Source organism: Natator depressus, chromosome 24, assembly GCF_965152275.1.
Source record: "Natator depressus isolate rNatDep1 chromosome 24, rNatDep2.hap1, whole genome shotgun sequence".
Taxonomy (NCBI): domain Eukaryota; kingdom Metazoa; phylum Chordata; order Testudines; family Cheloniidae; genus Natator; species Natator depressus.
Window position 1 is genome coordinate 464757 of NC_134257.1, and position 27249 is coordinate 492005.

The 27249-nt window shown below is 57.6% G+C and overlaps 3 protein-coding genes across 5 annotated transcripts; all 3 read left to right on the forward strand.

Moving 5' to 3' along the window:
- Positions 1-5120, forward strand: LOC141977471 (complexin-3-like). Its single transcript, XM_074938991.1, has 4 exons — positions 1-46; positions 3388-3640; positions 4362-4449; positions 4837-5120. The coding sequence occupies exons 1-4, from the start codon at positions 1-3 to the stop codon at positions 5041-5043; spliced, it is 594 nt and encodes a 197-aa protein (XP_074795092.1). The 3' UTR covers positions 5044-5120.
- A 1221-nt stretch (positions 5121-6341) lies between these two features.
- SCAMP3 (secretory carrier membrane protein 3) lies at positions 6342-14449 on the forward strand. Of its 2 annotated transcripts, none has more exons than XM_074938775.1 (9): positions 6342-6496; positions 7733-7810; positions 9617-9760; positions 9931-10054; positions 10223-10351; positions 10725-10884; positions 11437-11538; positions 11763-11880; positions 12167-14449. In XM_074938775.1, exons 1-9 carry the CDS (start codon positions 6434-6436, stop codon positions 12311-12313), a joined length of 1065 nt encoding a protein of 354 aa, XP_074794876.1. In that variant the 5' UTR covers positions 6342-6433; the 3' UTR covers positions 12314-14449. The 2 variants fall into 2 exon arrangements, with proteins under 2 accessions (XP_074794876.1, XP_074794877.1); XM_074938776.1 differs by lacking the exon at positions 6342-6496 and adding an exon at positions 6834-7311.
- A 1256-nt stretch (positions 14450-15705) lies between these two features.
- ENTREP3 (endosomal transmembrane epsin interactor 3) lies at positions 15706-25761 on the forward strand. 2 transcript variants are annotated; one of them, XM_074938757.1, is made up of 13 exons: positions 15708-16175; positions 17114-17279; positions 18243-18299; positions 18568-18678; positions 19148-19279; positions 19581-19688; positions 20071-20231; positions 20581-20680; positions 21293-21377; positions 21701-22291; positions 22708-22776; positions 23353-23615; positions 25444-25761. In XM_074938757.1, the coding sequence occupies exons 4-13, from the start codon at positions 18604-18606 to the stop codon at positions 25615-25617; spliced, it is 1758 nt and encodes a 585-aa protein (XP_074794858.1). In that variant the 5' UTR covers positions 15708-16175; positions 17114-17279; positions 18243-18299; positions 18568-18603; the 3' UTR covers positions 25618-25761. The 2 variants fall into 2 exon arrangements, with proteins under 2 accessions (XP_074794857.1, XP_074794858.1); XM_074938756.1 differs by having other exon boundaries at positions 15706-17279.
- Positions 25762-27249: the final 1488 nt, after the last annotated feature.

Sequence of the window (27249 nt, forward strand, 5' to 3'; positions counted from 1 at the left end):
ATGGATGATAATCTGTGGCCACGAGGCAGGTGCAACTGCTGCCCAGGTACTGAATTCCTGGACCTGTGTCTGGCTCGGCATGCATGCCCTTTGTGCCCCATACAGCTGGCTCCCAGGATGCTGAGCAATCCCCTTGGCATATCAGGGCAGTCTAGTCACTCCACTTGCTGCTGTGTGTCTCCAGGTGATGTCTGAATGTGAAATGTTAGTGGAACCAGCTGCACTGAGGGTCCCTGTATCCTGATTTGAGCTGGCCAGGAGGTGCAAAGCCTCTGGAATTTGCCTATCTGTCTGTCTCTATCATGCCAGAGATTTCCCCCCAGACCAGCTTGGGACTGGGACATCCCTACAAATAGGGGGAATCCCTCCCCATTCCCTACATGGATTCATAGATTCCAAGACCAGAAAGAACCAATGTGATCTAGTCTAACCTCCTGAATAACACAGGCTGGAGAAATGCCCTCAAATAATTCCTAGAGCAGCTCTTTTCAAAAAAATCCAATCTTGATTTAAAAATTCAGTGATGGAAAATCTATCATGACTTGTTAAATTGTTCCAGTGGTTAATTACCCTCACGGTCAAACATTTATGCCTCATTTCCAGTCTGAATTTGTCTAACTTCTACTTCCAGCCATTGGATCGTATTATACCTTTCTCAGCAAGACTGAGGAATCCATTATTAAATATTTGTTCCCCATGTAGATACAACTGTAATCAAGTTGCCCCTTAACTTTCTTAGGCTAAACAGAATGAGCTCTTTAAGTCTATCACTATGTCATGTTTTCTAATCCTTATTCTTACGGCTCTTCTCTGAGCCCTCTCCAATTTATCAACATCCTTCTTGAATTGTGGGCACCAGAACTGGACACAGTATTCCATCAGCAGTCGCACCAGTGCCAAAGAGAGGTTATTTTACCTCTCTCTTCCTACTCGAGAGTCCTCTGTTTATGTATCCCAGGCTTGCATTAGGTCTTTTGGCCATGGTGTCACATTAGGATTTCAAGTTCAACTAATTATCCCCCGGAACCCCCATGTTTTTTCAGAGTCACTGCTTTCCAGGATAGAGTTTTCCAATCTGTAAGTATAGCCTAAGTTTTTTACTAGATGTATACATTTACATTTATCCGTATTAAAACGCATACTGTTGGCACCCAGTTTACCAAGCAATCCAGATGGCTCTGAATCAGTGTCCTGTCCTCTTCATTATTTACCATGCCCCAGATTTTTGTGTCGTGAAAATTGATGATTTTATATTTTCTTTCAGGTCATTGACAAAAATGTTAAATAGTGTAGGGCCAAGAACCAACCCCTGCAGGACCCCACTGTAAACACATCCTCTTGATGATGTTTCGTCATTTACAATTACATTTTGAGACTTATCCGGTTTTTTTAATCCATTTAATGTGTGCCATCTAACTTTTATATCATTCTAGTTTTTAATCAAAATGTTGTGCAGTATCAAGTCCAGTGTCTTGCAGAATTCTAAGTAGATTACACCAACACTATTCCCTGTAACAACCTCATCAATCTCATCAAAATAGAAAAAGATAGTTTGACACAATCTGTTTTCCATAAATGCATGTTGATTTCCATTAACTACATTACCTTCCTTTAATTCTTTATTAATCAAGTCCTATATCAGCCACTCCATTATCTTGCCTGGGATTGATGTCAGGGTGACAGGCCTATAATTTCCTGGGTCATCCCATTTACCCTTTTTAAATATTGGCACATTGGAAGAAAGCTAATCTTCTAGAACTTCCCAAGTACTCCAAGACTTATTGAAAATCAGCATTAATGGTCTAGTGAGCTCCTCAGCCAGCTCTTTTAAAACTCTTGGATCTGTTATCTGTTATCTGGACCTGCTGATTTAAAAATGTCTAACTTTAGAAGCTTCTGCTTAAAATTTTCCAGACATACTATTGCAGTGGAAAGTAAGTTATCACCATATGATGAGACTATCATCTGGTTTTCCGTCAAACACAGAACAGAAATATTTATTGAACATTTCAGTCTAATAATGGATCAATACCATTGTCAGGATTCTTTTTGTTCCTTATATATTTTATTAAAAATCCTTATTGTCCTTAACTCTGCTGGTCATACATTTCTCCTTGTGTCCCTTTGTTTCCCTTATCAATTTTCTACAATACCGTACATACACATATTTATACCTGCCTTCACTTTCCCTGTAAACCGGGCTGTTTTTTTACCCAGCACTGCCTTCTTTCTCAATTGTTGGATTGTGCCTTTATGGGCATCTATTACATGTTGTTGTTCTTAAATGATTCCCAATTATCGTTCACATTTTCTGACTAAATTCTCTCTTCCAGCTGACTTGGCTCGTAATTGTTTTCAGCTTTGTGAAATCTGCCCTTTTAAAGCACAAAGCATATTATTACAGGTGTGGACTTTACTCTGCTTGCACAGTATAAATGTGACCAAGTCATGATCACTTGTACTTAAGCTACCGTTAATTAATTAATTCCTCTATTTGTTAGGACAAGATCTAATAAAGAATTCCTCCATATTGACTGCAATTGACTTTTTGAGATGGAAATTATAGATAATATTTACAAATTTCAAGTTTGTTTTAATACTGCCAGCATGAGATCTCCAGCATATTTCACTCAAATTTAAGTCCCCCATGATCTGTTTTTTTCCCTACACATCCTAGGAAGGTATATAAGGAGATGGTCATCCTGTTCTCTGGAATGGGTGGTCTGTAGCAGACACCATCTAATACCCAATGTTGTGCTTTATCTGTTAGGACACTGAGCCATAAACATTCAAGATAATTTTCTTCTGAGTTATCAGAGAATCAGAAACAGGCAGTGCAATTTTTGGCATAGAGTGCCACTCTCTCTCTCCTTTTGCCCACTTGATCCTTCCTAAATAGGTTACAACCATTGATTTTAACATTCCAATCACACAAATGCAAATCATAAATGACCAATTCCAATTATATCATTTGTTACCCAGGCTTCTAGGCAATTGTATAGGCAATTTAAGAATTTCCTCTCCCCATGTCCTTAGCTTCCTTGATTAATGTTGTTCTCAACATCTCGATTTTGTGCTGAGTGCTCATATCTTCCTTCTTTTTACCCTCCCCTTTTACTATTAGTTTACACCCCGCTTGAGGTGTCTGCCCAGCCTGTCCTTGAGGGGTTTGGTACCGCTTCTGCCGAGGCGAAGGCCATCCAAACTATACATTGCCCTCTCCCCAGAAAAGCTGGACCAATGTTCCACGAAACTAAAATCCTCTACTCCATGCTACTTTCTTAGCCTGCAATTCACTTCCAGAATCTTCTGCTTTCTGTTTTCCTTTGCTCGTGAGATAGGAACAATCTCAGAGAAAATTGCTTGGATGTTCTTCTTCCTTTTCAGCACGGGAGGTCTGTCTCTGCACCTTTCACAGCACCGACGCTGCTGTCCTTGCTGCCTCTGCTCCAGCCTTTCTGCTCACCTCTCCTCTCCAACTCGCACCTATGGAATCCGTGGTGAAGTCTGCTTTCAGGGCCCCAGTGAAACAGCTGCAGTGCTGCATCTCTGCTGACTTCCCCGAGGATAAGGACTGCCAAGCGTTGGTAGGCTGCGTAAAGAGTCCAGCAGAACAGAACCAGAGGATCCAGGGCAAGAAGTAAGAGCAAATGCCCACCTCACCATGCCCAGCTCAAAGAGATGTTTTAGGTCCTGCTTGGATCTGATGGGGGTCCCCCCACATGTTGAGGGAACCCCTTTAATGACAGGCCTGTCTGTATATCGTTATCTTCTGTGTGAGATGTCCCTGGGTGAGCACAGAGCATGGCCCAGACTCAGAGGGCTGCATAGGATGGTCAGTCCATGAGAGAGTATAGCTCTCTGTCCCAAGGTTCCTCCACCCCAGTGAAACCCATTATACCTACTGTCACGGAGTGTGGGGGAGTCCAGGCCCTGCACCCCTCTTCCTGGGATTCACTGAGACTCTCAGCCAGCCAGTAAAACAGAAGGTTTATTGGACAACAGGAACACAGTCCAAAACAGAGCTTGTGGGTACACCCAGGACCCCTCAGTCAAGTCCTTCTGGGGGAGCAGGGAGCTTAGACCCCAGCCCTGGGGTTCCCTGTGTTCCTCCACCCAGCCCCAAACTGAAACTAAACCCACCGAGCAGGTTCCCTGCTGCAGCCTCCATCCACATTCCTGGGCAGAGGTGTCACCTCCCCCTCCCCCTCCTGGCTCAGGTGACAGGCTCTCAGGTCTCCCGTCCCCAGGGCACATTCCCAGGTCAACACTCCCCCCTCCCTGCTGCGTCACATCATCACACCTACTACCCTGTTCTGATTGGGAGAAGCAGCTTGCTGACATAGTTCTTTCTAACTCAGGAGCAAATGGGATGTGGACTATGCTCAGAGAAAGGCTGAGCGTGCAGCCACCAGAACCCACATCAGAGAGAAGTACCAGCTTCCCAAGGTAAGGGGGAGCCAATTCAACAGGCCTGGGGAAGAGGAGACGTAGCTCCTCAGGGAAGCTTAGAGTTAGAGTCTGATGATTTTGCCTATTGGGTTGCATCCATTGGTCAGGTTCTAGCCCCATATGCTGCTGGGCAGACCCTGCTCCCAGCTCTGGGGCTGCTCACTTGCCCATGGAGTGCAGATAACTGCAAAATGCCCTACTTAATTTAGGAAGAGGAAAAACCTGTTTATATGGTAAGGCTGTGATGCTTCCTTAGGATCAAATGACCTGTGATCATGGATGGACAGTTGTGTTAGGGCAGGGCCCTGCTCATGGTACCGGCTGGGTGGCTCTACTTATGACTCCTCACACTGAACATCTTTCTCCTTTCCGTTTCCTCCTCAGAACAAGGTGGATAAGAAGCAGCTGGAGGCCATTGGGGGGAAGATGAAAATGCTGCAGGCCCATGTGGCTGTGGTGAGGCCTCAGGGCACCCCTGACTCTGACTCATACACCTCTGGCCTCAGCGCTATGGATCTCAGCTCCCTGAAAAAAACAACAGAGAGCACGATGCCGTCCCTGCGGCTGGGGCTGCGCTGTCCTATCATGTGAACAATCCAGCAGCTGGGGCACAATAGCCCAGTTTCTCTGCTCTGCTCTCTTCCCCTGTGGCTGTAAGAATTGCTGTTCTCACCCTCTTGGGATAACTATAGGTTGGTAGAGTTCAGGTAGGAGTTGGGTTGCTCCTCTGATGCAACCCTTGCTTCTATTCCATGAACCATCTCTTCCTTACGGTATGTTTTTGGAATCAGTAGTGTGGAAGTGGGATCACCCTGGAAGTTGCAGGGTAAAGCCCTGAACAACTTACTGCTTTGGCTCCTCTGAAAGAAGGATTCACGAGCTTGTGCCAACCATGGTGAATTATAAGATACGGCACTTTGTGTTTGCACACACTTGTGAGCAGGGATTCTTGGGGAGTATTCAGGTCACTTGCACCAGGGCCTGAACATTTTATAGCCCCTCTTTGTAATTGTGTAAGATTTCAGCCTGCAGGCTGGGGGGTTGTGGTGGGTGCTTTCAGGAGGGAAGGCAAATCACTGAGTCACACAATGCCTAATGAATCTGAGTCCAAGGCCCTGGTGTGCTCACGTAGAATGGCTTGTGGGAACCACCCATCCTGGGGCAGCCAGGAAAGGGCGAAAGGCCGAGGACCAGTCCTGCCCTCAGTCCGTCGGCCCCTGAAAGTTTACTCCGCTGTCATGTTCCTTGCTCTCCCGCTGGTGTAAATTCCTCTGGACCGCTCTGAATTAAGCACACGTGCCTTCCCTTCGCAAATCCAGTGTCGTTTCCTGGCTCCCTCTTCAGGCTGTTACTCGGCCTACGGGGCCCAGCCGCCCCGAGCCCCGGGGTGGGGGAAGCCCTCCAAGGCCCCCTCCCGTAACGATGGGTCTGGGGTGGCCAGGCGCGGACTGGGCCCAGGCTGGGCGGCTTGACGGGCTGGGGCGCTGGCTGAAGCTGCCCCGGCCCTGCTCCGCCCCGGCCGCGCTAGGGTGGGGGCAGGCGGGGCCCGGCTCACTGAGGGGAAAGGAAGACAAAATGGCACCGGCCGCCTGTCCTCCCCGCGGCCGGGTGTGTCACCCTGGAAACTACAGCTCCCAGCATGCCTTGCGGACCAGGCGGGCCCGTGTGTCCCAGCATGCACAGGGACCCAGAGATGACGGCGCCCTGGAGACATTCCGGTCAGGCCGCGCGAGCTCAAGGGCTGGAGAAACTCCACGTCCCAGCATGCAGCGCGGCGCTCGGAGGCTCCAGTCCTGCGCATGCGCACACGCAGCCGCCGCGCGTGATTATGCCTCACAGCCCTCTGGTGCGGGGCTCCCGCCCCGCAACGTGGGCAGCGCTGGTGACGTAGGTGGGCGGGCAGCCAATAAGCGTCGGTCGGACAGGGGCTGCGGACGCTGCCGAGTCGGCCGCGGTCGCGGTCGCGCGGCCGGAGCCCGGCATGGCCCAGCACGGGGCGGGTAGCGCGGGGAACCCTTTCGGGGAGCCCGACAACCCCTTCCAGGTGCGCGGCGCGGCGCGGGGCGGGCCTGGGGGGACCCGCAGGCTGGCCCCGGGCTGTGGCGGGGGCGGCAGCCGCGGGCGGCCCCGGAGCTTTCCTCCGGCAGCGCTTCCTGTCCCAATCTACGTCATCGGGCCCCGGGGGCAGCTTCCCGGGTCCGCCCTGGCGAGCGGGCAGGCTCCCCGCAGCTGGCCGGGCTGGGCGCGCCGGAGAAGGACTTGCCCGGGTTCGCGGGGCGGGAAGCCTCACGCCGCGGTTCCTGGTGCGCCCCGGCCCTGAAGTTGCCCCAGCGGCCTCCCTCCGCTCCAGCGCCCGCCTCTCGCGCGGGGTGCCCGGAGCCATGCAAGAGAGCGGGCGTCGGCCGAAGCCACGCGTGGGCAGGCTGCCGGCCGTCTCGGGCCGCTGCCCTGTCTTCCTGCGTCCTGCCAGCAAAGCCCCTTGCGGGCCGAGTTCCTCTGGGCGGCGTCCACTGGCTCCCTTGACGCCTTTGAGGAGCGGTGGGCGCTGTCCGGGGTTCTCTGCTCGGTGTCCCCGTCCGGTTCCCTTCGCTTGACCCTTTGACCGCACTCCTGTCCCTGTTGTTCATCAGTTGTCCCCCGTAATTATTTGGGATCCCCCCTTAGGCTGGGGGGGGGATCCTTTAGCAGTGGGCGAGCTTTGCCCGCCCACTTCCTGGATCCCAATAACGCCAGCAAAGCCCTTGGCAGCCGGTCGAGTCTTCCTGGGAATTCTGCTTCCGAGGCCTTCTGGGGAGTCAGTCTGTTGCTGGGTGCTGTTTTCCCTCAGTTTGTCTCCTGAAAACGCTAGATGAGCGAATTGTACGTGTCATTCAGCCCTTTTAACTCCCAAAGGGGTCCCGTAGTGGGGTCCTGGGACACCTGCCCCATTTGCTCTGTTGTGGGGTTTGCTCCATCCTGCATGGTGGTGCCGTCGGACCAGCACTGCCCATGCTGGCCTGAGCAGTTCTGTCTGTGTCCCAGTTCCTGGCTTCCGGAGCATCCCCTTGGCTTGAGTAAACTTATGAGCAGCGCTGGCTGCAAGGGGCTGGGGAGTGCTGTAGGTGAGAGAGAGTGCCCTCCGCATAGGGAGCGGCATGGCCTACAGGACGACGCTGCCCTGAGTACTGGGAGTGGGATGGTGTCTGTGGGAGCTGGGTGGGTTGCTGCAGGGCCTGGGGTATAGCGGGTGAATGAGAGCGCTGTTTGGTCATGGTGACTGCAAATTCATGCTCCGTTTCAGGATCCTGCTGTGGTGCAGCACAAGCCCAGCACAGAGTATGCGACGCTGGATGTGTACAACCCCTTTGATAACCGAGGGGTAAGGAAGCTTCTGGGCGCCGAGGGCAGTGCATTGGGGAGGAGCCTGCACTGGCCACAGGGTTCTAGTCCTCTGCATTGTTCTGGCTGTCCGTGGACATGCTCACTTTCTCCTGGGTTACATCCCAGACACCAGTCTGTGGCCTGTCACTCTCAGCTGGGGCTTGTTTGGCATCTGGCCAGCTCATGTGGGTTTCTTGGGAACAGGGGGCTCCGGGGGCTCTTACTTTGGTGGGAGGATAGTGTTAGGTTTCTCACGCTTACTGTGAGCTGAGTCCTCCTGTCCCCTACAGCCTCTCATGCTGGGCTGGTTCGGTACATATGCATGGAGAGGGATCTTGTGTGTGGGTTAACAGCTGATAGAGCAGCAGTCTGTGATGCCCAGCTGTCATGCTGGCAGACCAGATGCCGGCTCATGCCAAGGCCCCTAGCTCTCAAGTGAACACTGACAGATGCACAGCTGGAAACCCGTCTGGCTCACCTGTGTGTTAGCATTGTTAAAATCTTACATTTACAAGAATGTTTTGTGTTTAGACTTTATGGAATAGTTGTAAGTTGCTGCATGTATTAATCTCGCTTAGAACATCTGTACCCCATGTTTTGAAGTGGCATTAAGTATCTCATCCTCTATAATTGTGTAAGTCAGGGGTTCTCAAACTGGGAGTCCGGACCCCTCAGGAGGTCATGAGGTTATTACATGGGGGGGTCACAAGCTGTCATCCTCCACCCCAAACGCCACTTTGCTTCCAGCATTTATAATGGTGCTAAATATATAAAAAAGTGTTTTTAATTCATAAAGGGGGTCACACTCAGAGGCTGGCTGTGTGAAAGGGGTCACCAGTACAAAAGTTTGAGAACCACTGGTGTAAGTCATCGAACAGGAAAGGAGCATTAATTAATGTAAAATGGTGGCTTCCTACAGAAGGTGTTAGGTCCTTCCCTCCAAAAAGGCCCACTGAAACATAAAAGAACAAATACTTTAATTGCATTCTACACACACCCCTGCTCATGAAGTGGAGACTTGCATGAGAACTCATCTCATCACCTTGAACTCTTGGGGGGAACACATAAAAATCTCTAACAAGAAACTGTCTCACTATGCTGCTTGAACTTTGAGAGGGCAAGATTTCTAAGCATAAGCAAAGAATCCCCAGCTGCTTAGCCTGGGCTGACCCTAAAGGATGCACAGAGCTTGCATGTTACAGCAGTGTCTACCTACCAACTTTTGGAACCTAAGACCCTAACTCATTTGTGTGTGTATGTTTACCTGATTTAACCTTGTAAATAACTGTCATTTCTATTTTTAACTAATAAACCTTTAGTTAATTATAGGACTGGCTACAAGTGTTCTCTTTAGTGTGAGATCTGAAGTACAGTTGAGCTAGGATAAGTGACTAGTCCTTCAGGGCTGGGATTAACCTGAATATTGTTGTGATTTTTTTTGGTTTAAGGGGCCTTCTGTTACAAAGGCAAGCTTGCCTAGGTGGCAAGATAGAGGGAGCAGAGTGCCCAAAGGGACTGTCTGTGACAGTGCCTGAGGAGTTGACACTTGGCTGGTGAAATCTAAGTGTAGAACTGACAGCCAGTTTGGGGTTTCTGCCGCGCTTCTTAACGATCTGCCCTGAGGTTGGTGCTCATGAGCCACTCCAGAAAGCTTGACACCAACTCTGGGCATTTGACTGTCAGTAGCTCCTATCTTACACACTCCGGGCCTGTACTGTCTCTTCCCCTGCTCATTGCCTCCTAGATGTAAGCAGAAGACTGTGAGCAGTGTCCATGTCTAATTATTCTCTTATGTCTCCAATAGCCACCCCCTCCCTACCAGCCGCAGCCAGGGGCTCAGCCGACTCCACCAGTCACCAAAGTGCCCCAGCCGCTGACCTCCGCCATGCAGCCCCACAAGAAGCCAAGCCCCCAAGAGTCCAAAAACTATGGCTCCTATGGAACTCAGGTGATGGGTGCAGGGCAGGGAAGCCAGCACACTGGCAATAGGGTTGGTTGACACCTGTGCTATCTCAGTGGGGACTGGTGGAATTGAGTCGGAGTTTGGAGAGGGTTGGGAGCAGCTGGTTTCTGGAACCCGTGAGCTGAGTTGTCCCCCCTTCTCTCTCTCTCTGTTAGGAGTCGACAGCAGCAGCTGCCACAGCTGAGCTGCTCAAGCGGCAGGAGGAGCTGAACCGGAAGGCGGAGGAGCTGGACAGGCGGGAGCGGGAGCTGCAGAACGCAGCTTTGGGCAATGCTGCAAGTAAGTGCTAGAGCCACTCCGTGGGGGAAGGTCAGCAGCCCAGGCTCCCTGGCCCAGTGCAGCTGGGAAATGACCCCTGCCCAGGCAAGGGGAACGTGGACTTCCCTTCCTCTGGGGAAGTGCTGCATGGTCCCACTCTGGCCTCATGCTTTCTGCTTTGCTTGACAGTCAGACAAAACAACTGGCCTCCGCTGCCCTCCTTCTGCCCCGTAAAGCCCTGCTTCTACCAGGACATCCCTGTGGAGATCCCCACGGAGTTCCAGAAAACTGTCTCCTCCATGTACTACCTCTGGATGGGTGAGCATCTGGAGAAGGGTGCCAGGGTGCAGATCCCCAAGTATGAGGAGGGGGTTTGGAGGGGTGTGAATATCCCTGCATGTTGAGGGGGTGGGGGTGAAAGAGATCCTGCTGGGAGGGAGCAGGGGGAGGCACAGGCTTCGCAACATTCAGGGGGATGGGGCCTGGGACTGTGAATACCCTACATATGGGAGTGGTCCCCGGGAGGTGTGGTCCGGGAGGTGTACTCCCACACTCCCTTAAGAGCAGCAGGATTCCTGACTCCCAGTGCTGGGACCAAAGCGGGTGGATCTTGCTGCTGTGGGCGGGGGTGACGCACAGAGGGTTAGGGCTCTGCTGCCCCAGGGGTTTCCTAACCTGCTGTTTCTCTTAGCCAGCACCGTGACTCTCTTCCTGAACTTCTTGGCCTCCCTGGCCTGGTTCTGCGTGGATACCACAGCTGGTTCGGGCTTTGGCCTCTCTATCCTCTGGGTTCTCCTCTTCACACCCTGCTCCTTCCTGTGTTGGTACAGGCCAATGTACAAAGCCTTCCGGTGCGTCCCTGCTGGGAGTTCTGGGGCTGGCAAATCAATAGAGCCTCTGATTCTTGGGCAGCTCCATTCATTTGCTGGGGCACCACAGATGTCCTGTAGCTGCAGTGGGTCTGCCTGGCTGTCGGTCTTGGTGACACCTCAGATCTTCCGTGGCTTCCCAAGGGCTTCTGAGCTGTAGACCCTGCAGCTAAACTCCTACGGGAGAAAGGGGTAATGATCTGAGTGTACCAGATCTCCACACTCCCCCATTAGCATTGGCCCCTGCCCTGGAGGAGGTGACTTGAGCGGCCCTGTATTGTGTCTGCCTTGGGGAATTAAGGAGGAGCCCCCCCCCCCCCCCCGAGAGTCAAGTGCCCAAGTTGTGGGTGACTGAACTGTGCGCTCTCTGGGGGGTAAAGCAACAGGCCTGGCTGAACCTCCTGGGTCTGGCTGTTGCTTCTCAGGCCTGTGTTCACTGGCCCTGCTGGAGGAGGGAGGGGGAGGGAGATTCTAACTAACCCAGTCTCTCTCTCTCTCTCTCTCTCTCTCTCTCTCTCTCTCTCTCTCTCTCAGGAGTGACAGCTCGTTCAACTTCTTTGTGTTCTTTTTCATCTTCTTCGTCCAGGACATTGTGTACGTGCTGCAGGCCATTGGCATCCCAGGCTCGGGATTCAGGTAGGGGCCGTGGACGGGCCCTTGGGGCCGCCTGGTGCTAGGCTCAGGGGAGCTGGCTCTCCTTTCTCTGGCCTTGCCCTGTGTTGCTTATGCAGAGGCCCTACTGTGCTGGCTGGTCCATCCCAGCAGAAGTGGGTGTTGGGCAAGGTTGCTGGGTGCTCCTGTCGTGGTGGGGAGGGGCTGGGAGTCTGTGCGCGTGGGCAGCCCACTCTCCCTCATTGCAGCGGCTGGATAGCGAGTCTGACTGTGCTGAGGAAAAACCAGGCTGCTGCTGTGATCATGATCCTGGTGGCCGTGTTCTTCACGGTGGTGGCCGTGCTGGGGATCATCATGCTGAAGAGGGTGAGTACCAAGTGGGGCCTCGGCCTTTTAGCAGGATCCCAGCCAGTGCTTTCCTGCCCCTGTGGTGCAGAGAGCTGGCTTCAAGCACATGCTGGAGTGTTGTGGGTCCTGCTGGGCTCTTCAGGGCTTGGCTGAGCCTGCCCTGATTCTGGGGGATTGCACTCTAGCTAGGGTGCCCCCTCTCTTCCACTGTGTGGCCCCCTCAGAGTCTGTAGTAGTGCTGGGGGTCCCAGTTTGGGTGCTGGGCCCAAGTACAGCATCCCTTGACCCTGGCCTTCTCTTCTAGATCCACTCCATGTACCGCCGGACAGGTGCCAGCTTCCAGAAGGCACAGGAGGAGTTTGCCGCAGGTGTCTTCTCAAACCAGGCGGTGCGCACGGCAGCAGCCAATGTCGCGACGGGGGCAGCGGGCAGTGCCTTCCGGGCGCAGTAGGGGCAGGCCAAGCCCCTGGCCCCATCACTCTCACATGGGCTATTTTTAAAGAAAAGGAAACCAAGTTGCACTTTTCATTGGGTCCGTTTGTGTCTGCCTCAGCCAATCAGAGGCTGCCTCATCCCAGCTTGGAAGCACAGATGCCCAAATACTCTGCTGCTCTAACCTCCTCCCTCTTGGATGGGTGCTGCTCAGGTTTGTGCCATCCCTGTGGACAGAGGCTGTGGGGGAAGATGGGGTTTCCCTTGCGCTCAGGAAGGGGCTCTTTCCCATTTCAGTTCCCTCCATGTCCAGCACCAGCTGCTTGGGTGGGGTGGGAATTGTGCATGTTGCATTTCCTAGCTCTTCCTGGCCACAGCTGCACTGTTGGCCTGAGATCCCCAGACCCCTCCTGACCCATGGAATCGCTTCCTGCTTAACCCAGAGAGCCTGCTGCTTCTGTGCAGAGGGGGCTGACTTGTGTCCTAACTTCAGCCTCCCCTCTGTCCATTCAGGGGTAAGGCCATGAGGGCGGAGCTGGCTCTGGGCCAGGCATAGGTGGAGGTTTCTCACTGTACTGCCTTTGAAGTGGGACCTCCTTATCTGTCAAGGACACTTCCTCCAGTGACTACTGCTGCTGTGACCTCCCCATGGGGGTGGGGCTGGCTTGCTGGTTGGCTGTTGGCCCAGTGTGATAGTGAGGTGAGAATGGGGAGCAGCTTTGGGGCTGCTACCCAGCACATGTTGTGTGCAGTGAAGGGTAACTTTGATGCCAAGGAAATAACCTGGACCTATGTCCCCAGCCCTGCAGCTGCCCACCCAGTGCTGTGGCTACAGCCTTTGGCCAGCACTTGCCTTGGGGCCCTATGGTGAACTCCTTGCTTGCATGATTAACAGGTGAGATGCCTGAGCTACTGCTCTGGGTGTTGAGGCTCCTTGTGCCTCTGAGCTGCCTCCCCAGTAGGCTGAGCCGAGCCTGGGGATCTAGGTTTACTCTGCAACTGGGGAAGTCGCAGAGCAGGCGCCATAGCCCTGGCTTCCCTGTCCCCTCTTGTGGGGGAGACGCTATGGACCTTGCATACCCTGGCTTAGCCGATGTAGCATGATCATCCTTTGTATGATTTTTCAGTGTCCCTGGGCATCAGCCGCAGGGATCCCCCAAATCTCTGCTCCATAGTGCCCAGTGCCCTACTCTACTGGCTCTGTGTTCTCTCCCAGCACCCACCTAGTGCCTTCTGCCTCCCCTCCCCCATGCTCCGGGGTCAACAATGTATAGGGTCATTCCTGCCCTGGCAGCACTCTATCACAGGCTGCCCCAGGGAAGCCAAACAGTGGAGAGGGGGCAGAACCCACAGCATGCTGGCTTGTGGATGGGACAGGTGTAGCTCTCCCTTCCCACCCTGGGAGCTGGGTTTTGTTGGCTTGAAACAGCTCTAATGTTCTGGCTGCTCCCTAGTGCTATCTCTCCAGGCTGGCGGGGGGAGTCCAGGACTGAGGGGGCAGCCCCTTTCCCTGGGGTGGGGGGGCTGGGTGCAGAGTAGGTTGCACTGTTTGGTTTGAATTCTTGCCTTGCCTGGGGCTGGGGATGACCAGCATGGCAGGAGCAATGAGCTTAATCTGCAGTCAGGGAGACTTAGGAAAACCTTTTTAGTGTCTAATCAAACTGGAAGGGTGGTTGAGTTCTTGACTAGGCTCTCAAGGGAAGTGGGGGAATCCCTAACACTAGAGGTTTTTTAGGAACAGATTGGACAAACACCTGTCAGGGGGATCTAGGTTTACTTGGCCCTGCCTCAGGGCAGGGGAGAGATGGACCAGACTTGCCCTCAGGTGATGTCTTCCAGCACTACATTTGTGATTCCCGGCAGTGCAGCAGCCTGCCCTCAGCACTTCCTGGTTTCCCTGGAGTTGTGATGGCAGCTGTAGGAGGGGCAGGGATATGTTTCCTTTTTGCTGTCCTCCTGTCTCTGGAGTCGTGGGGCTGGGTGCCTAGGGACCTGTGCTGTCAGGGCATGTAAGAGGCAGAGAGCGACTGCTGGCATGGAGACTTTCCACACTACAGGTCACAATTCACCTGCCCCAGAACTGTGGTGGATTTTTTTTTTTTTCTGTGCCAAATGCAAAGCCAGCTTAAACTTTATTTTAAATAAAATTAACTCCTTGTTCTCCAGGGCTGTGTGTGTTGTCTGCATGTCTATCATCCTGTCCTGGGCACAGGCTGGCAGCTAGTTGGGGAGTCATAGGTTTCTGTGAGCTGCCGTCTGTGCACCTGAGAGTATCTCCTGGGCAGAGGGTGGGAAAATGGGGGTGGAACCTCCAGGCTATGGGCAAGGTGTGATTGGCCGTGAGGGGTGCTCTGGAAGCCCCATCCTGGACCCACCTTCGGAGGAGAGTGCACTGGGAAGGGGGACCCTATCTCCCCTTTGTTGGCAGCCTTCAGCCCATCTCCCTCTGCTGCTCCCTTCTTTGGGTGAAGGCCTATCCTGTGTTACCCCTCGCTGGGGGGGAGCGCCTGCAGTGCACTGTCTGAACAGCCTCCCTGGCCCTTGTGTGCCCCCGCTGCCCGGCAGTGCTGGCCGCAGTGCTAAGCGGGGTAGGAGCGGGGCTGTGGTTGCTGGTAGGAAAGCATTTCCATTAGGCCGGGAGGCCCAGGGGAGCTGCTGGGGTTAGGGCTGCAAGTGGGGGGAGGGTTTATGGCAGAAGTAGCAGATGCTCTCACAGCTCCTTCCTTTCCCTGGCGACCCAGCCCCCATCAGCCTGAAATGCACTGGCCATCCCTAGCATCTGCCTGCTCCTCCCCCAGAGCCCAGGGGCAGCTCCAGCTGCGGGGGGGGCACAGCTGGGGGCAGGCCCCCCCTCCCAGCCAGGGCGTAGGTGCTGGGCACAGCTGGGGGCAGGCCCCCCCTCCCAGCCAGGGCGTAGGTGCTGGGCACAGCTGGGGCAGGGTCTCTCTTCCCCCCCCCCCGCGGCGAGGCGGCTGCAGCGGTCCCGCGGGCGCTCGCTAGCCCGAGCGGGGCCCCAGCCGGGTCACGTGGCTCCCAGCTGGGCGCCGCTGGCGCCCCCGGCCCCGCCCTCCCCGAGACTACAACTCCCAAGGTGCAGCGCGGGGGGCGTGGCCCCTGGCTCCGCCCCGCCCCGCCCCGGGCTGAGCGTCCCGGGGCGATGCGCGGCGGAGCTGCCCTGCGGCGGAGACACCCCGGCTCCGCCCTCGGCCGGCGCCCGCCGCAGCTCGGGGCGAGGCGCAGAAGCGGGCTCCAGCTCCCGCCGCGCCCCGGCTGCCGGGACCCGAGCCCCGCCTCGCCGCAGCCTCGGGGGCCTGGGCAAGGGCTGCGGGGCAGAGCCGTCCCCGTCCCCACCCGCGCCCGCTGCCAGCCCCGCGCCCGAGACCCTGGCGCGGTCCGGCCAAGCTGAGCCCGGCCGGGGCTGCCTCCCGCTCGGACCAAGCCCCCCGGCCCCGGGTGGATCCTCTCTGTTCGTTCGTCTCCCGGGACCCCCTGAGTTTTGTCTGCCTGGCGCCTGAGCACCCCGCCTGCCGGAGATGGGGCAAGCGGCCTGTCGCGCCCTGCGAGCCGCCCGGGACTAGGGGCACCGTGTGGCCGGCGGTAACCGGGAGTCTCGAACCCCTCACTCGGCTGCACCCCAGGCTTTTATGGATAACGTTTAATTGACTCCACGCTCAGATCTGCCTGGCAGGATTCCTGCTTGTTGGGCTTCCCCCTTCTCCCCCACCGCTTTTGTTCGGCTGCTGCAGAGGTGTCAACCTGAGGGTGTTTGGGGGATTGAAACCCCGTCCTAGCGTTCAAGTCAAGTGAACCCCAGCTCAGTCCCTAGGTCTGAGGGAGTGGGGATGGTAGCAGGGCAAGTCCCTGCTAAGCAAGGCTGTCTGGTGAGTGTGGAGCCGGAGCTCTCAGCTGGGGAACCCTGGTCTGTTTTTAGCCTGTTCTAGGTAGCGGAAGCTGGGAGCACGTGAATGCTGCCTGAGAACCCCTCACTGGGAGAGGGGTGAACGGCTCTTTCCTCACCCAGTGCTCCCCAGCCGGTCTGTGACCCTCACTTCAAACTCCCTGGGGAGAGCTGGATTTGAGGATGCTCCTAAACCCAATTGGGAAGGTGGATGAGACTTCTTTCCCATCGAGCCTGGCTGCTCCGGTTTCAGAGGCCTGGCCTGGAGAGGGCCGTTCCCATCACGTCTCTGTGTCTTTACGGAGCAGAGCATTCACCTGCAGATCTGACCCTGGGTGCCTCTAGCCTTAGCTCCGTGCAGTCCTTGGAGCTGCTTTCAGGGATGGCAGAAGGCAGCGGGACACTCAGCTCCTGGGAAGCTGTTCCGTGTCTGGTGAGGAGTATTGAGCTGGATGTTCCCCCCAGGGCAGGATGCTGAGACAGAGGGATCCCAGGGCAGCTTGTTCTGTGACTGAGAAGAGGTGGCTCTAGACTCCCAAAGCACTTGGGGCTGGTACAGCGAACCCCAAACTCAGAGAACAGGGTCCCCAATCCTGCCTGACCTAGAATCCCCCTCCCAGCTCCAGGGTGGATGGGGCAGCACATGGCCAGCTCAGAGCAGTAGGGACAGAGAGAGCAGAACAAAAACTGCACAGATAGCCAGAAAAGCAAGCGTCGCTTGGTCTGGTCCCGGCTGCTGTTCTGGGCAGGCCAGCCAGCCCCGCGTCCTGACTGTTGCTCCCTTTGGCATCAGTTCCGTTAACTGCACCAGGCTTCCCCTGCACAACCTGGGCCAGGACTACGTCTTTTCCTGACCTGGAAACGAGTCATGCCATCTCCCAGTGACTCCAGCCATTCCCTGACTGGCCGCTCCTCCCGCAGCCTCACCCATCTCCGAGTGCAGAGGACCTGGCTGCAGATTCTGCTGGTGCTGGGCTTCATTCAGGTCATCCTGGGTATCCTCGTCATCACCTTCAGCCTTGTGGCAGCTACCATCACACCCTCCACCAAGGTCCGGCACTCCTGCCCCTCCTGGGCCGGCTTCTTGGTGAGTCTCCTGGTTCTCACAGACAAGGAGCTGCCGTCTCCAGGGAAAGTGGGGAGTCCCTAGGCAGCTCCAAGGTGCTGGCCCAGGCCTTGGGTGGCCAATTGTGTGTGCTGCTGGCCTTTCCGGGAGCTGGTTGGGGAGTTGGGTGGGAGCCAGCTGCTGTGTGGCTGGGGGAGAGGGTCGGGGGGAACTCCTCCCTTCTGGCTTTTGTTGGCTAGGAGAGTTTCCAGAATAACTCTCAGCAATGCATTCCCCCCCATGCCCCTCCTGCCCTTCTTGGTCCAAGGCACCAAGACTGGTTAGTGACAGGGCTGGGAATTTGGCCTAGGGGCAAATCCCCCTGAACTGGCTTCCTGTTGAACTTCCTCCAGGCCAGCTCCTACTCCCCTATCTCCCAGGCCATCAGCCCTAGCCCTAGCCCTCCCTCGTCCGGGGAGAGGGTGTGCAACAGACCTTAATGCCCCCTTACAACTCCAGGGATTCAGGATGGTCCCTGGTTTACCAATGGGGCTGCAGGCCTATGGGAGCTGGGAGAGGCCCTCAGCAGCTCCTGGATCCCTGCCCTGTGTTCCAGACACTTGACACCCCCCTCCCCCCAGCTCATCTTGGACCCACCTCTCCTGCCTGCTCCATCAGCACAGACCCCTGCTGGGGGATGCCTGGCTACGGTCTTGCTGGCTGGCTCAGAGCTGCCTGCAGGCCCTGGGCTCTCCAGAGTGCCCTGAATCAGCACTTTCCTCAAGCTGTCTCAGCTCCCTTGGCCTCTGGTTCCTGCCTGTTGGCCTTGCTGCCGCTGCCCGGGATGGGCCCCACTCCCGAGGCTAGGCCTTGGCCCCAATCCCTCTGGGACCAGCTTTGTGGGCTGCAGGGCTCGGAGGAGGATTCGTGGCCTGTGGGGGTCTCAGGCCTCCTGCCCCTCCTCTCTCCTTCCCACTGTAATTCCTGTTCTTCTGTCCCACCTAGTTGGCGCTGTCCGGGCTCATCGGCATCGTCTCCTGGAAACGTCCCTTCACCCTGGTGGTAGGTGTCTCCTGTGTGTGGGCTGTGGGTGTCCTCACTGACCCAGGCTAGGGCCCAGCCCCTCACCCAGCTTCTGTCATGGGCCACCACAGGCACCTGCTTCTCCCCCGCCCTGCACCAGGATGGGGAGGGCAGAGTGAAAAGGCAATCCCTTGTGCACGCATATGTGTATCACGTGTGCTGGCTTCTAATATGCACGCTGGCCTGTTGCCTCTCACTCCCCCGACATGCCTGCCCAGCTCATGGCCTCTGTCTGTCTTGGCTGCAGATCACCTTCTTCACGCTGCTCTCCGTGCTGGGTGTCATGCTGAGCCTCGCCGGCTCCATCCTCTCCTGCCAGAACGCTCAGCTGGTGAAGTCCTTGGAGGCCTGCACTAGGGTAAGGCCCGGCCCAGCCCTTCGAGGGACTCTGTCTCCTGGGGCTGGGTGACAGCCCCTCTGGGAAGTGGGCACGCCTGGGGAGGTTGCACATCAATGCCTGTGGATGAGCGGAGTGGGCTTAGCCTCTGTGCCTGGGGCAGGGCAGTGGGCCCATGGGAGGGAGGGGCTAGTATCCCAGCTGCTCGAAGGGAGGCTAGGCTGGGACAGTTCTTGGGGCTGGTTCTTGGGGAAGGGACCTACTGGCTGGGTCTCCCTGGGACCTACTGGCAGGGCAGATGGTGCAGTTGCAGGATTCCTTGTGTCTGGACCCAGGGGGCTTGGCCATCCCTTACTCTTAGGATTGTCCTGGAGCCTCCAGGAATTGAAGATTAATCTTAATTAAAGATTATGCCATGTGACAAAACCTTCAGGAATACATCCAACCAAAATTGGCAACCCTGCTCACTCTGGGTCTCTCCTCCCTCCAGGAGAAAGACTCCTGTGTCTGCTGCCAGGCCCGCTCTGAGTACCCGTCCATGGGCCCCGCCTGCAGCAGGCAGGGCGAGATACTGACCATGTTCCCCAACCCTGACTGCTGGAGCGTCCGCATGGCTCTGAAGGTAACTGGGCCAGCTGCACTGGGCAGGTGGGGAGGCTTGCACTCTGCAGGGGCTCTCTGTGGGAGAGACGGGGGGGCCTTGGAGCCTGACCGGGGCTCTCTCCACTGGGGTGGGGGGTGCTGGTGTCTGGGGGGCTGGCTGTGTCTGGGGGGCGGTCCTTTCTATGCTCTCTGCATAATGGGGCAGCTTGGTGTCTGGGGGGGCTCCCTATGCTCTTTGCACTGGGACGGGGGGCTCGGTGTCTGGGGGGGCTCTCTGAGCAGCATCTCTGGGGCTCATTCCCATCTCCCCTGCATCCCAGGATCTTCTATTCAGTGTTTGTGGCCTGACCATCTTCTCCACCATTGTCTGCACACTCTCTGCTGTCACGTGCTGCATCCAGATCTTCTCCCTGGACATTATCCATGTGGTGAGTCCTGGCCCGGCCTGCGGCTCCTCTCCCAGAGGATTCCTGCTTCACAGGAGCCTGGGGTCGGAGGGTCAGGCCCTGGGGATGCTGGAGAGAACCTGGAGGGGACTGGATCCTGCCCTCAAATCTCCTTGCACCCAGGGGGTCCCCTGCCCATGGTCCCCATGCTTTGCCTGTTCCTCAGGGACACAAGCAGCAGCTCCTTGGCATTTGCAGTGGTGCAATATGCAGGGACGGGGACTATTGGGCGCTGGAGCTGCTCCCTGATACTTCTCTGGGTGAGTAGGGCCAACAGCAGGGGAAAGGGATATGTCCCATCCCCCACCTAGGCACCTGGCCCAGAGTGCTGGCAGGCTCCCCTCTCACTCCCCTCTCCCTGCAGCTGGCCCCGCAGCGCTCCAGTTCGGTGACCCTGGAGTGCACGTCGCCCCCAGACCCCTTCCTGCAGAACATGATGGACTTCGAGGAGTTTGTGCCCCCGGTGCCGCCGCCCCCGTACTATCCGCCGGAGTACACCTGCAGCTCCGAGACCGACGCCCAGAGGTACAAACACACTGGAGGAGAGTGCAGTGCCGGAGGGCAGGGCAGTGGGGTGGGCTCTGAGGCAGGGGGGAAGCCCATTGCTGAGTTGTAGGTGCTGGGACCTCAGGGACACACAGGATCAGCAAGAAAACAGGGCAGGGGAGGGCAGTGAGGGGAGAGCCTGAGGTGGGGCTGGGGGATGCCAAGCTGGGGTTGGGGGCAGAGGTAGGGAGGGGGAGGCCAGGGCAGGGCTTGTGGGGGACCCAGGGGTTGCTCCGGGCAGGTTTCAGCCTGGACCCCACTAGGCTGCTTCTATGGGAGGTTTGGCGCCCCATTGTGGCTGATGCCCCTTTCCTGTGTGGACCCACAGCATCACCTATAACGGTTCCATGGACAGCCCTGTGCCTCTCTACCCCACCGACTTCCCCCCATCCTACGAGACTGTCATGGGACTCCGGGCAGGCAGCCAGGTAAGGAGCCCAGGGGCTCTCGGCTTGGCCAGGCCCAGAGCTGGGCGGTTGTTCAGAGAGGTGGGGCTGGCAAGGAGCAGGCGGTGCCTGGCCCAGTCCTTTCACCAGAGGCTCAGGGTACCCCCGGTAAAACCACAGAGTGACGGGTGAGGGAGAAGCTGGGCTGGGTGAGGGGATGGAGGAGCTGTAACGGACTCCAGGCGGGCCCGGGGGTGAGCAGCACATCCTTGCTGCTGTCTCCTCAGCCTATCACTGACGGCACTGTGGTGGTAGAGAGATGGTGGGGGAGGTAGCAGTTTATCTCACCTGCCCTGTCTCTGTAACATCATGGGACCAACCCAGCTACAGCACCCTGCATACATTGTGCTAAATCTACCATAGCTACTCCAGCCCCAGCCTCTCCCAGCAGGAGGTGCTGTAGGGGCGCAGGGCAGGAGCGCCAGCTGTGCGGGAGCTCCTGGCTATGCCAGTGCCAGCCTCTCCCAGCAAGAGGTGTTGTGGGGTTGGCGGGCAGGAGCACTGGCTGGGGGGAGAGCTTAGCATGCAGCATCTCCCTGCCCGTACGCCCTGCCTATGGTTCTGTGATGTGATGTGGTTGTGCCCACCCTGCAGGCCACACTGTTCGATTCGCAGCTCACGGATCCGTCACATGGCTGCACTTGTGACCACGTCCCCTCCATGGTGCTCAGCGGGGAAGGTAACAGGGTCCTTGGGCAGCAGCTGGGGGCAGGGCCCAGGGAGGAGGGAGCGGCCTGTGTCCAACTCTGCCCATGACTAGGTGGGAGATGGGGGCTGGAGAGGTGGGGGCAAAGTCCTGGTGAGCACCATATGGGTGCCTGTGGGCTGGGTGGGAGGACAGTGGCATGTGCCCAGTAGGGGTGGAGCTGGGAGTCCCGTGCCTGTGAGCTGGTCCCCCAGCAGGGCTGGGATAGGTACTCCCAAGACACAGGTACCCTGGGAATATGCTCCGATCCCTCCCAGAGAGCCCTGTGCATCCCGCCTTGCCTGCGTGCCTTGCAGTGTCCATGGACAGCGGCTCCCTGGTCATGTCCGAGCTCATCGACGTCCCCGGAGACAGCAGTCCCTCCGAGGACTCCTGCTTGCTGGAGCTGCAGGGCTCCATGCGCTCGGTGGACTATGTCCTCTTCCGCTCCATCCAGCGCAGCCGTGCGGACTACTGCCTGAGCGTGGACTGCATGCAGTGCGGCCACCACCCCCGCAGCCCCACGCTGGGCCTGCAGGGCCCCTTCGAGGATATGCCCCGGCCCCGGGTGCGGGGGGAGCGCTCTTACTCCTGCTCCACCCCTGGCCCCAGTTACGAGAGGCTCTTGGAGACAGGCGGGGCCGTGACCCACAGCTGCAATCGTCTGGAAGGGCTGGCTCGCTGCGCTGGGCCTTGCTTCCCTGAGGTGCGACTCAAGGGCAAGAGCTCGCTGCCAGAGCACCAGGGCATCAGCTACGCCGGCTCCCTGTATCCGGAGCACGGTCACCGCCATCATCAGCGACGCAACAGTGAGACATCCTGCCTGCTGGCCCCAGCCCGGGGCCTGAGCCGACGGCCGCTCATGCGGTCGCACAGCGACCCTGGCATTGCTGTTGCCAGTGATCCTGGTAGGTCGGAATGGCCGGGGGAGCCGGGCTGGCGTTGGTGCCCATGTCAGTCTGTTCTCACTAATGCACTTGGGGGTGGGGGATGGACCATTCACGCTCCTCCAGGGGTGTTCCAGGGGTTGCTGGTCAGTGGTCACTGATCGGGTGGGTGGGTGCGGTTTGCAGGCACCGAGTGGAATTGGTGCACGGATCGATATGCAGCTCATGTCAGGGGACTTGTGCAGGCTTGGCAGTGGGTGCGCACGCATGGCCCATGCAGGGGCTGGGGTGTGCGCGATGGCATGCCCATGCACACTGCTTCCTTGAGGGAACGGGTGCGTGCAACTGATGGGTTGATGCATGGTCATGTGAAGGGATCTGGGGCAGGAGGAGGGTAGAGCCTGAGTATCTACCCCTTGCCTTCTTTCTCCTTCCAGCCGACTTCCGGGATCTGCTTTATACCAAAGCACTGGAGGATGATGCATCCAACTCTTCTGCAGACACAGGTCAGGGCAGAGTCAGGTTCAGGATGAGTGTCTGACACGCGACCTGGGGGATGGGCTGGATATCACTGGGGGGCTGATGAGTGACCCCTTTACTTGGGAGTGCCTAGCAGCGTGCTGTAGTGCCCCCTGCTGGGATCGGCAATCTTTGGCAAGCAGCCCGTCAGCGCTGGTGGGCCGGGCCGGCTTGTTTACCTACAGTACAGTGTCCGCAGGTTCGGCCAGCACGTTCCTTGGTCTGCACCACTTTCCGCAGGCCCCATTGGCCTGGGACGGGGCACCACGGCCAGTGGGAGCTGCAATTAGCCGAACTTGCGGACGCCGCAAGTAAACAAAGCGGCCCGGCCAGCCTATGGCTTTCCCTGACAGGCCGCGTGCCAAAGGTTGCCGACCCCTGCCCTAGAGCATCCCCTGCTGGGAGAGGCTGGCTCGATAGGGAGGCCCTTCACCCCCCCCAGAGTGCATAGCAGCCCTAGGCCTCTTGGCCACAGCCTCTGGGGCCCCATGCGGCCTGTGCTTTCTCCCATCCCCACTGCGTTCCCCTGAGGCCGCAGTTCTCACAGGCCAGTCTCCTTACAGGACTGTGCTCTGAAGCCTGCCTACTCCGGCTCTCGCACTGCGACTCACCCCCGCTCCTCCGGGCCGCCTCTGCCAGGAAGAACAAGGTCCCAGTGCCCAAGAAGGTGACACAGCGGCTGTCGAAGGCAGCGACACGTTCCCTGGGGGACCTGAAGGTTTGTCGTGGTACCCGGGGGCTGGTGGCCAGGTTCCTGCAGAGATCCAAGCGCAGCCTGGTGTCTGGCGTGGAGACGGCTGGGCACAGCTCCCAGGGCCACAAACAGGTAGGGGCTCCATGTTGGCCACGCTCTGCGTGCAGGGCAGCTGAGAAGCGCTAGCAAGCCCCAGGCTGCCCATCCCCCTGGGCCCGGGCCTGGATTGTCCCCTACAGGCATTCCCAGGCCCAGTCCTGTCTAGCTCGGCCTCCCCTGCACCTGTCCTACCCTGGGGAGATTGCCTGACTGGGAGCTCCCAGTTTCCTTCTTGCTGGGCGATGGCATCCTGGAGCCACTTGCTGCAGAGTCAGCCTATTAACCCTTCCCAGCCTCTCTCTATGCTTGCCTGGCTGGGTGCCCAGCAGTGAGCTCATGAGAGAGACGTGACCCTCCGTATGTTCTCCCCCAGGCCACACTGGCCCTTGGGCTGCCATAGCCACAGCAAACACCTGCCCACTGCCTTGGCGCTCTCAGCTGCCCCTCCCTTTTCTCTGAGCAGGGTCTCTCGGGGGCTCCCTGCATGCCCTGGGCTTTGGGAGCATTTGCCCCTTGTTCCACTGGGCTGGAGGAGCTGGGGGCCTTCCTGTTTCTCTCTGTCGGTTCTTGCCTGGGATGGGCCCCCCATCAGTGAGATGTGTAGGGTCGGGATGTGGCTCTGCACTCTGGAGCTCTGTGTCACTATGGTCCCGGGCCAGGCTGGGAGCAGGGGACTCCTGAGTCCTACAGTGCTCCTGGCTCTGCCACTGACTCACCTCAGTTTAGCCACTTGTAAAAAAGGGCCCATGACCCTTCCCTGCTCCCAGGTTAGTGAAGGTCGGTGAGTGCTGCCTGCATTGCTCCGTGTGGGAGGCTCTGGAAGGACCCAGCCTGCGTTGGGTAACAGTCCCCAGGAACTCTAGGATTTGGCTGGTCTGTAATTGCAGCTTGTTGGCTCAGTACATGCCTTTGCTGCATGTGACCAGCCCTCTTCCCCTGCAGTCTCCTTTCCAAGCCATCCGTGCTGACGTTCCTCCTCCAGCAGCCATCTCCCCAGCCTGCAATTAGGCTCCCTTCTCTGATGAAGTTTTTAGGTCACGATCCTGGCATCTGAGCTGAGACTTTAGTGCACTGACCTTCCCCTCCTAGTCCAGGGCGGCTCTGTCCCTTGGATGATGCTAAGTCACAGCTTGCCCCTTTTGGCAGCTTAAAGCCGCCGTGCGAGACCTGATGGGCCTGAGCCCAGGAGACTGTTCACTGGTCCTGGAGAGCTCTGATCCCTCCCTGGCTCCCTGAAGCTGTTCCTCACTTTGTGCACTGGGAACTGCTCTGGGGAGTTCTGAGGCTACCCTGCCTTCCTGGCCGGGACAGCAAGCAACACCTCTGCTTGCTGCCTCACCGAGTCACAGGCTGCTCGTGCTGTCACCCGCCAGGGCCGGCTGCCTCCTTGCCCTCAGTCCGTGGCTGTGGCCTCCATCTGCTCAGGGGTGACTGGGGGGAAGGTGCCTGCTCCCTGGGCTCTCAGGGCTCCCCTATGGGGTGTCCCCACCCCTCCAGTCTGCATCTCTGCACTTGCTGAGGGCTGTTCTGCCTGGCAGGGCTTCTCCTGGATGTGCCCTTGTGGCAAGGTTCCTACCCTCACACGGAGCACTCCAGACACCTTCCCCCATCCCCCCATCCCCCCAAGCCCTTTGCCCATTACAGCTACTAGCCAGAGGCGCAGTAGCAGGAGAGAAGCCAGGCCATGGGCTCTCCAAACACCGGCCTCTCCCTGGTGCATGAAGCGCAGTGTGTCTGGGCTGCAGCTCTGGGGCAGTCCTGCTCCAGTTCCAGCCTGGAGAAGGCGAGGGGCAGGTGTTGCACACGCAGCACACAGTGCCCTGCTGTCCTCACCTCTGCCCTTGTCGCTGTGGCTTGCCAGGTGCCTCGGAGTCTGTGGCAGGCAGCAGAGCACGCGCTGCCTGAAGGGATTCACTTGCAGAGCTGCGGGGACCTGAGCTCCACCTCCTCGCTGCGTCGCCTCCTGTCTGCCCGCCAGCTGGAGTGCAGCCGTCCGCGCAGCCTCAGTGGGGTCTACAAGGAGAGCATCCTCTGAGGGGAGCCGCCACCTTGCCCTCCGCCTTGCCTCTCATACCCCAGCCCAGCTGGGAGTCTCCACCAGCATCAGGCTCTCTCTGCCTGGGGTCCACAGCACGAACTTTCCCTTGGGTGCTGGGGAGGGGCCACGGGCTGGCTCATTCCCAGCAGACATTCCTCGCTGCTAGGTGACAGTGGGACAAGCTGAGGACCCACACAGACCGCCAAGGGCAGAGCACTGGGGCCTGGTTCGGTGGATCTCTGCTCGGGACTCTGGGAAGGAGGAGGTGCTGCAGTCTGCGCACTGCAGTGGAAACTGGTGAGCGTGGACACAGCCTGCTTTGTGCTGAGAGGCAGTGCGTGCCCCCGTGCTCACTCCGAGGGGCCAGCAAGCTTTGGAGCGTCGCCTGTGGGGGTGACACGGGGTGTTCCTGGGGCCAAGCCCTTGCTGTATATCGGACAGGGCTATTTCTGTGTGTGTCCACACAGGCCCTCCTTGTATTAATAACCCAAGAGAAGGGGCGGAGCCTGGTCCCGCTGCCCTCGCTGCAGTCTGCTGGTCCAGACGCTAACATGGTTCCCAGGGCGAGAAAGCTGGGCTCAATGTGCACGGTGATGTCCTCCCATGACAGGCCTGGGCCTCGCTTGGCCCCTGCATTCAGGGAATGCTTGCTGGCTGGCCAGGTTGCCTCACAGGGCCGTCTGTGTCAGGGAGATTGTAGGCTTGAGCCCAGCTCAGCCCTGCTCTCCTCAGATGCTGTGCAACCCTTTCTAGAGTGGGGGAAGGAGGGGCACGGTAAGCCAGGCCAGGCTATGCTGGGCTTCCCCACAACTGCCCTTATCTTCAGGCAGGTCCACAGCCCCCAAGCAGAGGCTGCAGCCCCTTCCCATAGAGACTGACCTTCCCTTTTGTCCCCTTCTCCAGCTCATCTCATCTCCCCAGCCCTTCCCCATCCTGGGCTGGCCTGAGCTGTGGGCCTGGATCTTATGGTGGAACTCTGGCTTGAGAGTGCGGCCATGACCAGTGAAAGGCCTAGGCCCCGGAGAAGGGCTTCAGGAAGCTGGGGTCAATCTGCTCCACAAGGTTTAGGGGCAGAACTAAACCCCTCTGTGCACTAAGTGCCCATTCCCCCTCCCCCTCCCCCCAAGCCCTAGCCAGGCTCTTCCCATCCCTGGGCTCTGGCAGCCTCTCCCTCCTCCTCCCCGCCAGCTGATGCCTTTGCTTGTATGCCGCATGTGCGACGCAGCTCTCCCCTCTCTGGGATGGTGGGGGTTGCACTCTTTTTACCTCGGGAAGCATGTTGGGAACTCCTGCAGGGAGTCTCCACTGCAGGCTCTTTAAGCTGCACTGACACTTATACAAGAAACCAAATAAAGTTATACACCCCCAGGAGCCAGCTTGGGCTGCCTCATGTCCTGCCGGCCTGCAGTGGACCTGCACCAGCTGCCTCCACGCTACAGCTGGGAAGAGCTCTGGCTCAGTCCAGGAGAGTGGGGAGAGGAGCCCTGGGGCTCTTGCTAACCTGTCATGGGAAAGAAGACAAGCCTCTCTTTGGGTCAGTGACAATGGCCCCATTCAGGCATTGCCTGTGTGGGGCATATCTGTTCATTGCAGGTGTCTGGGGGGGCGCATCTGTGCATGGAGGCGTGC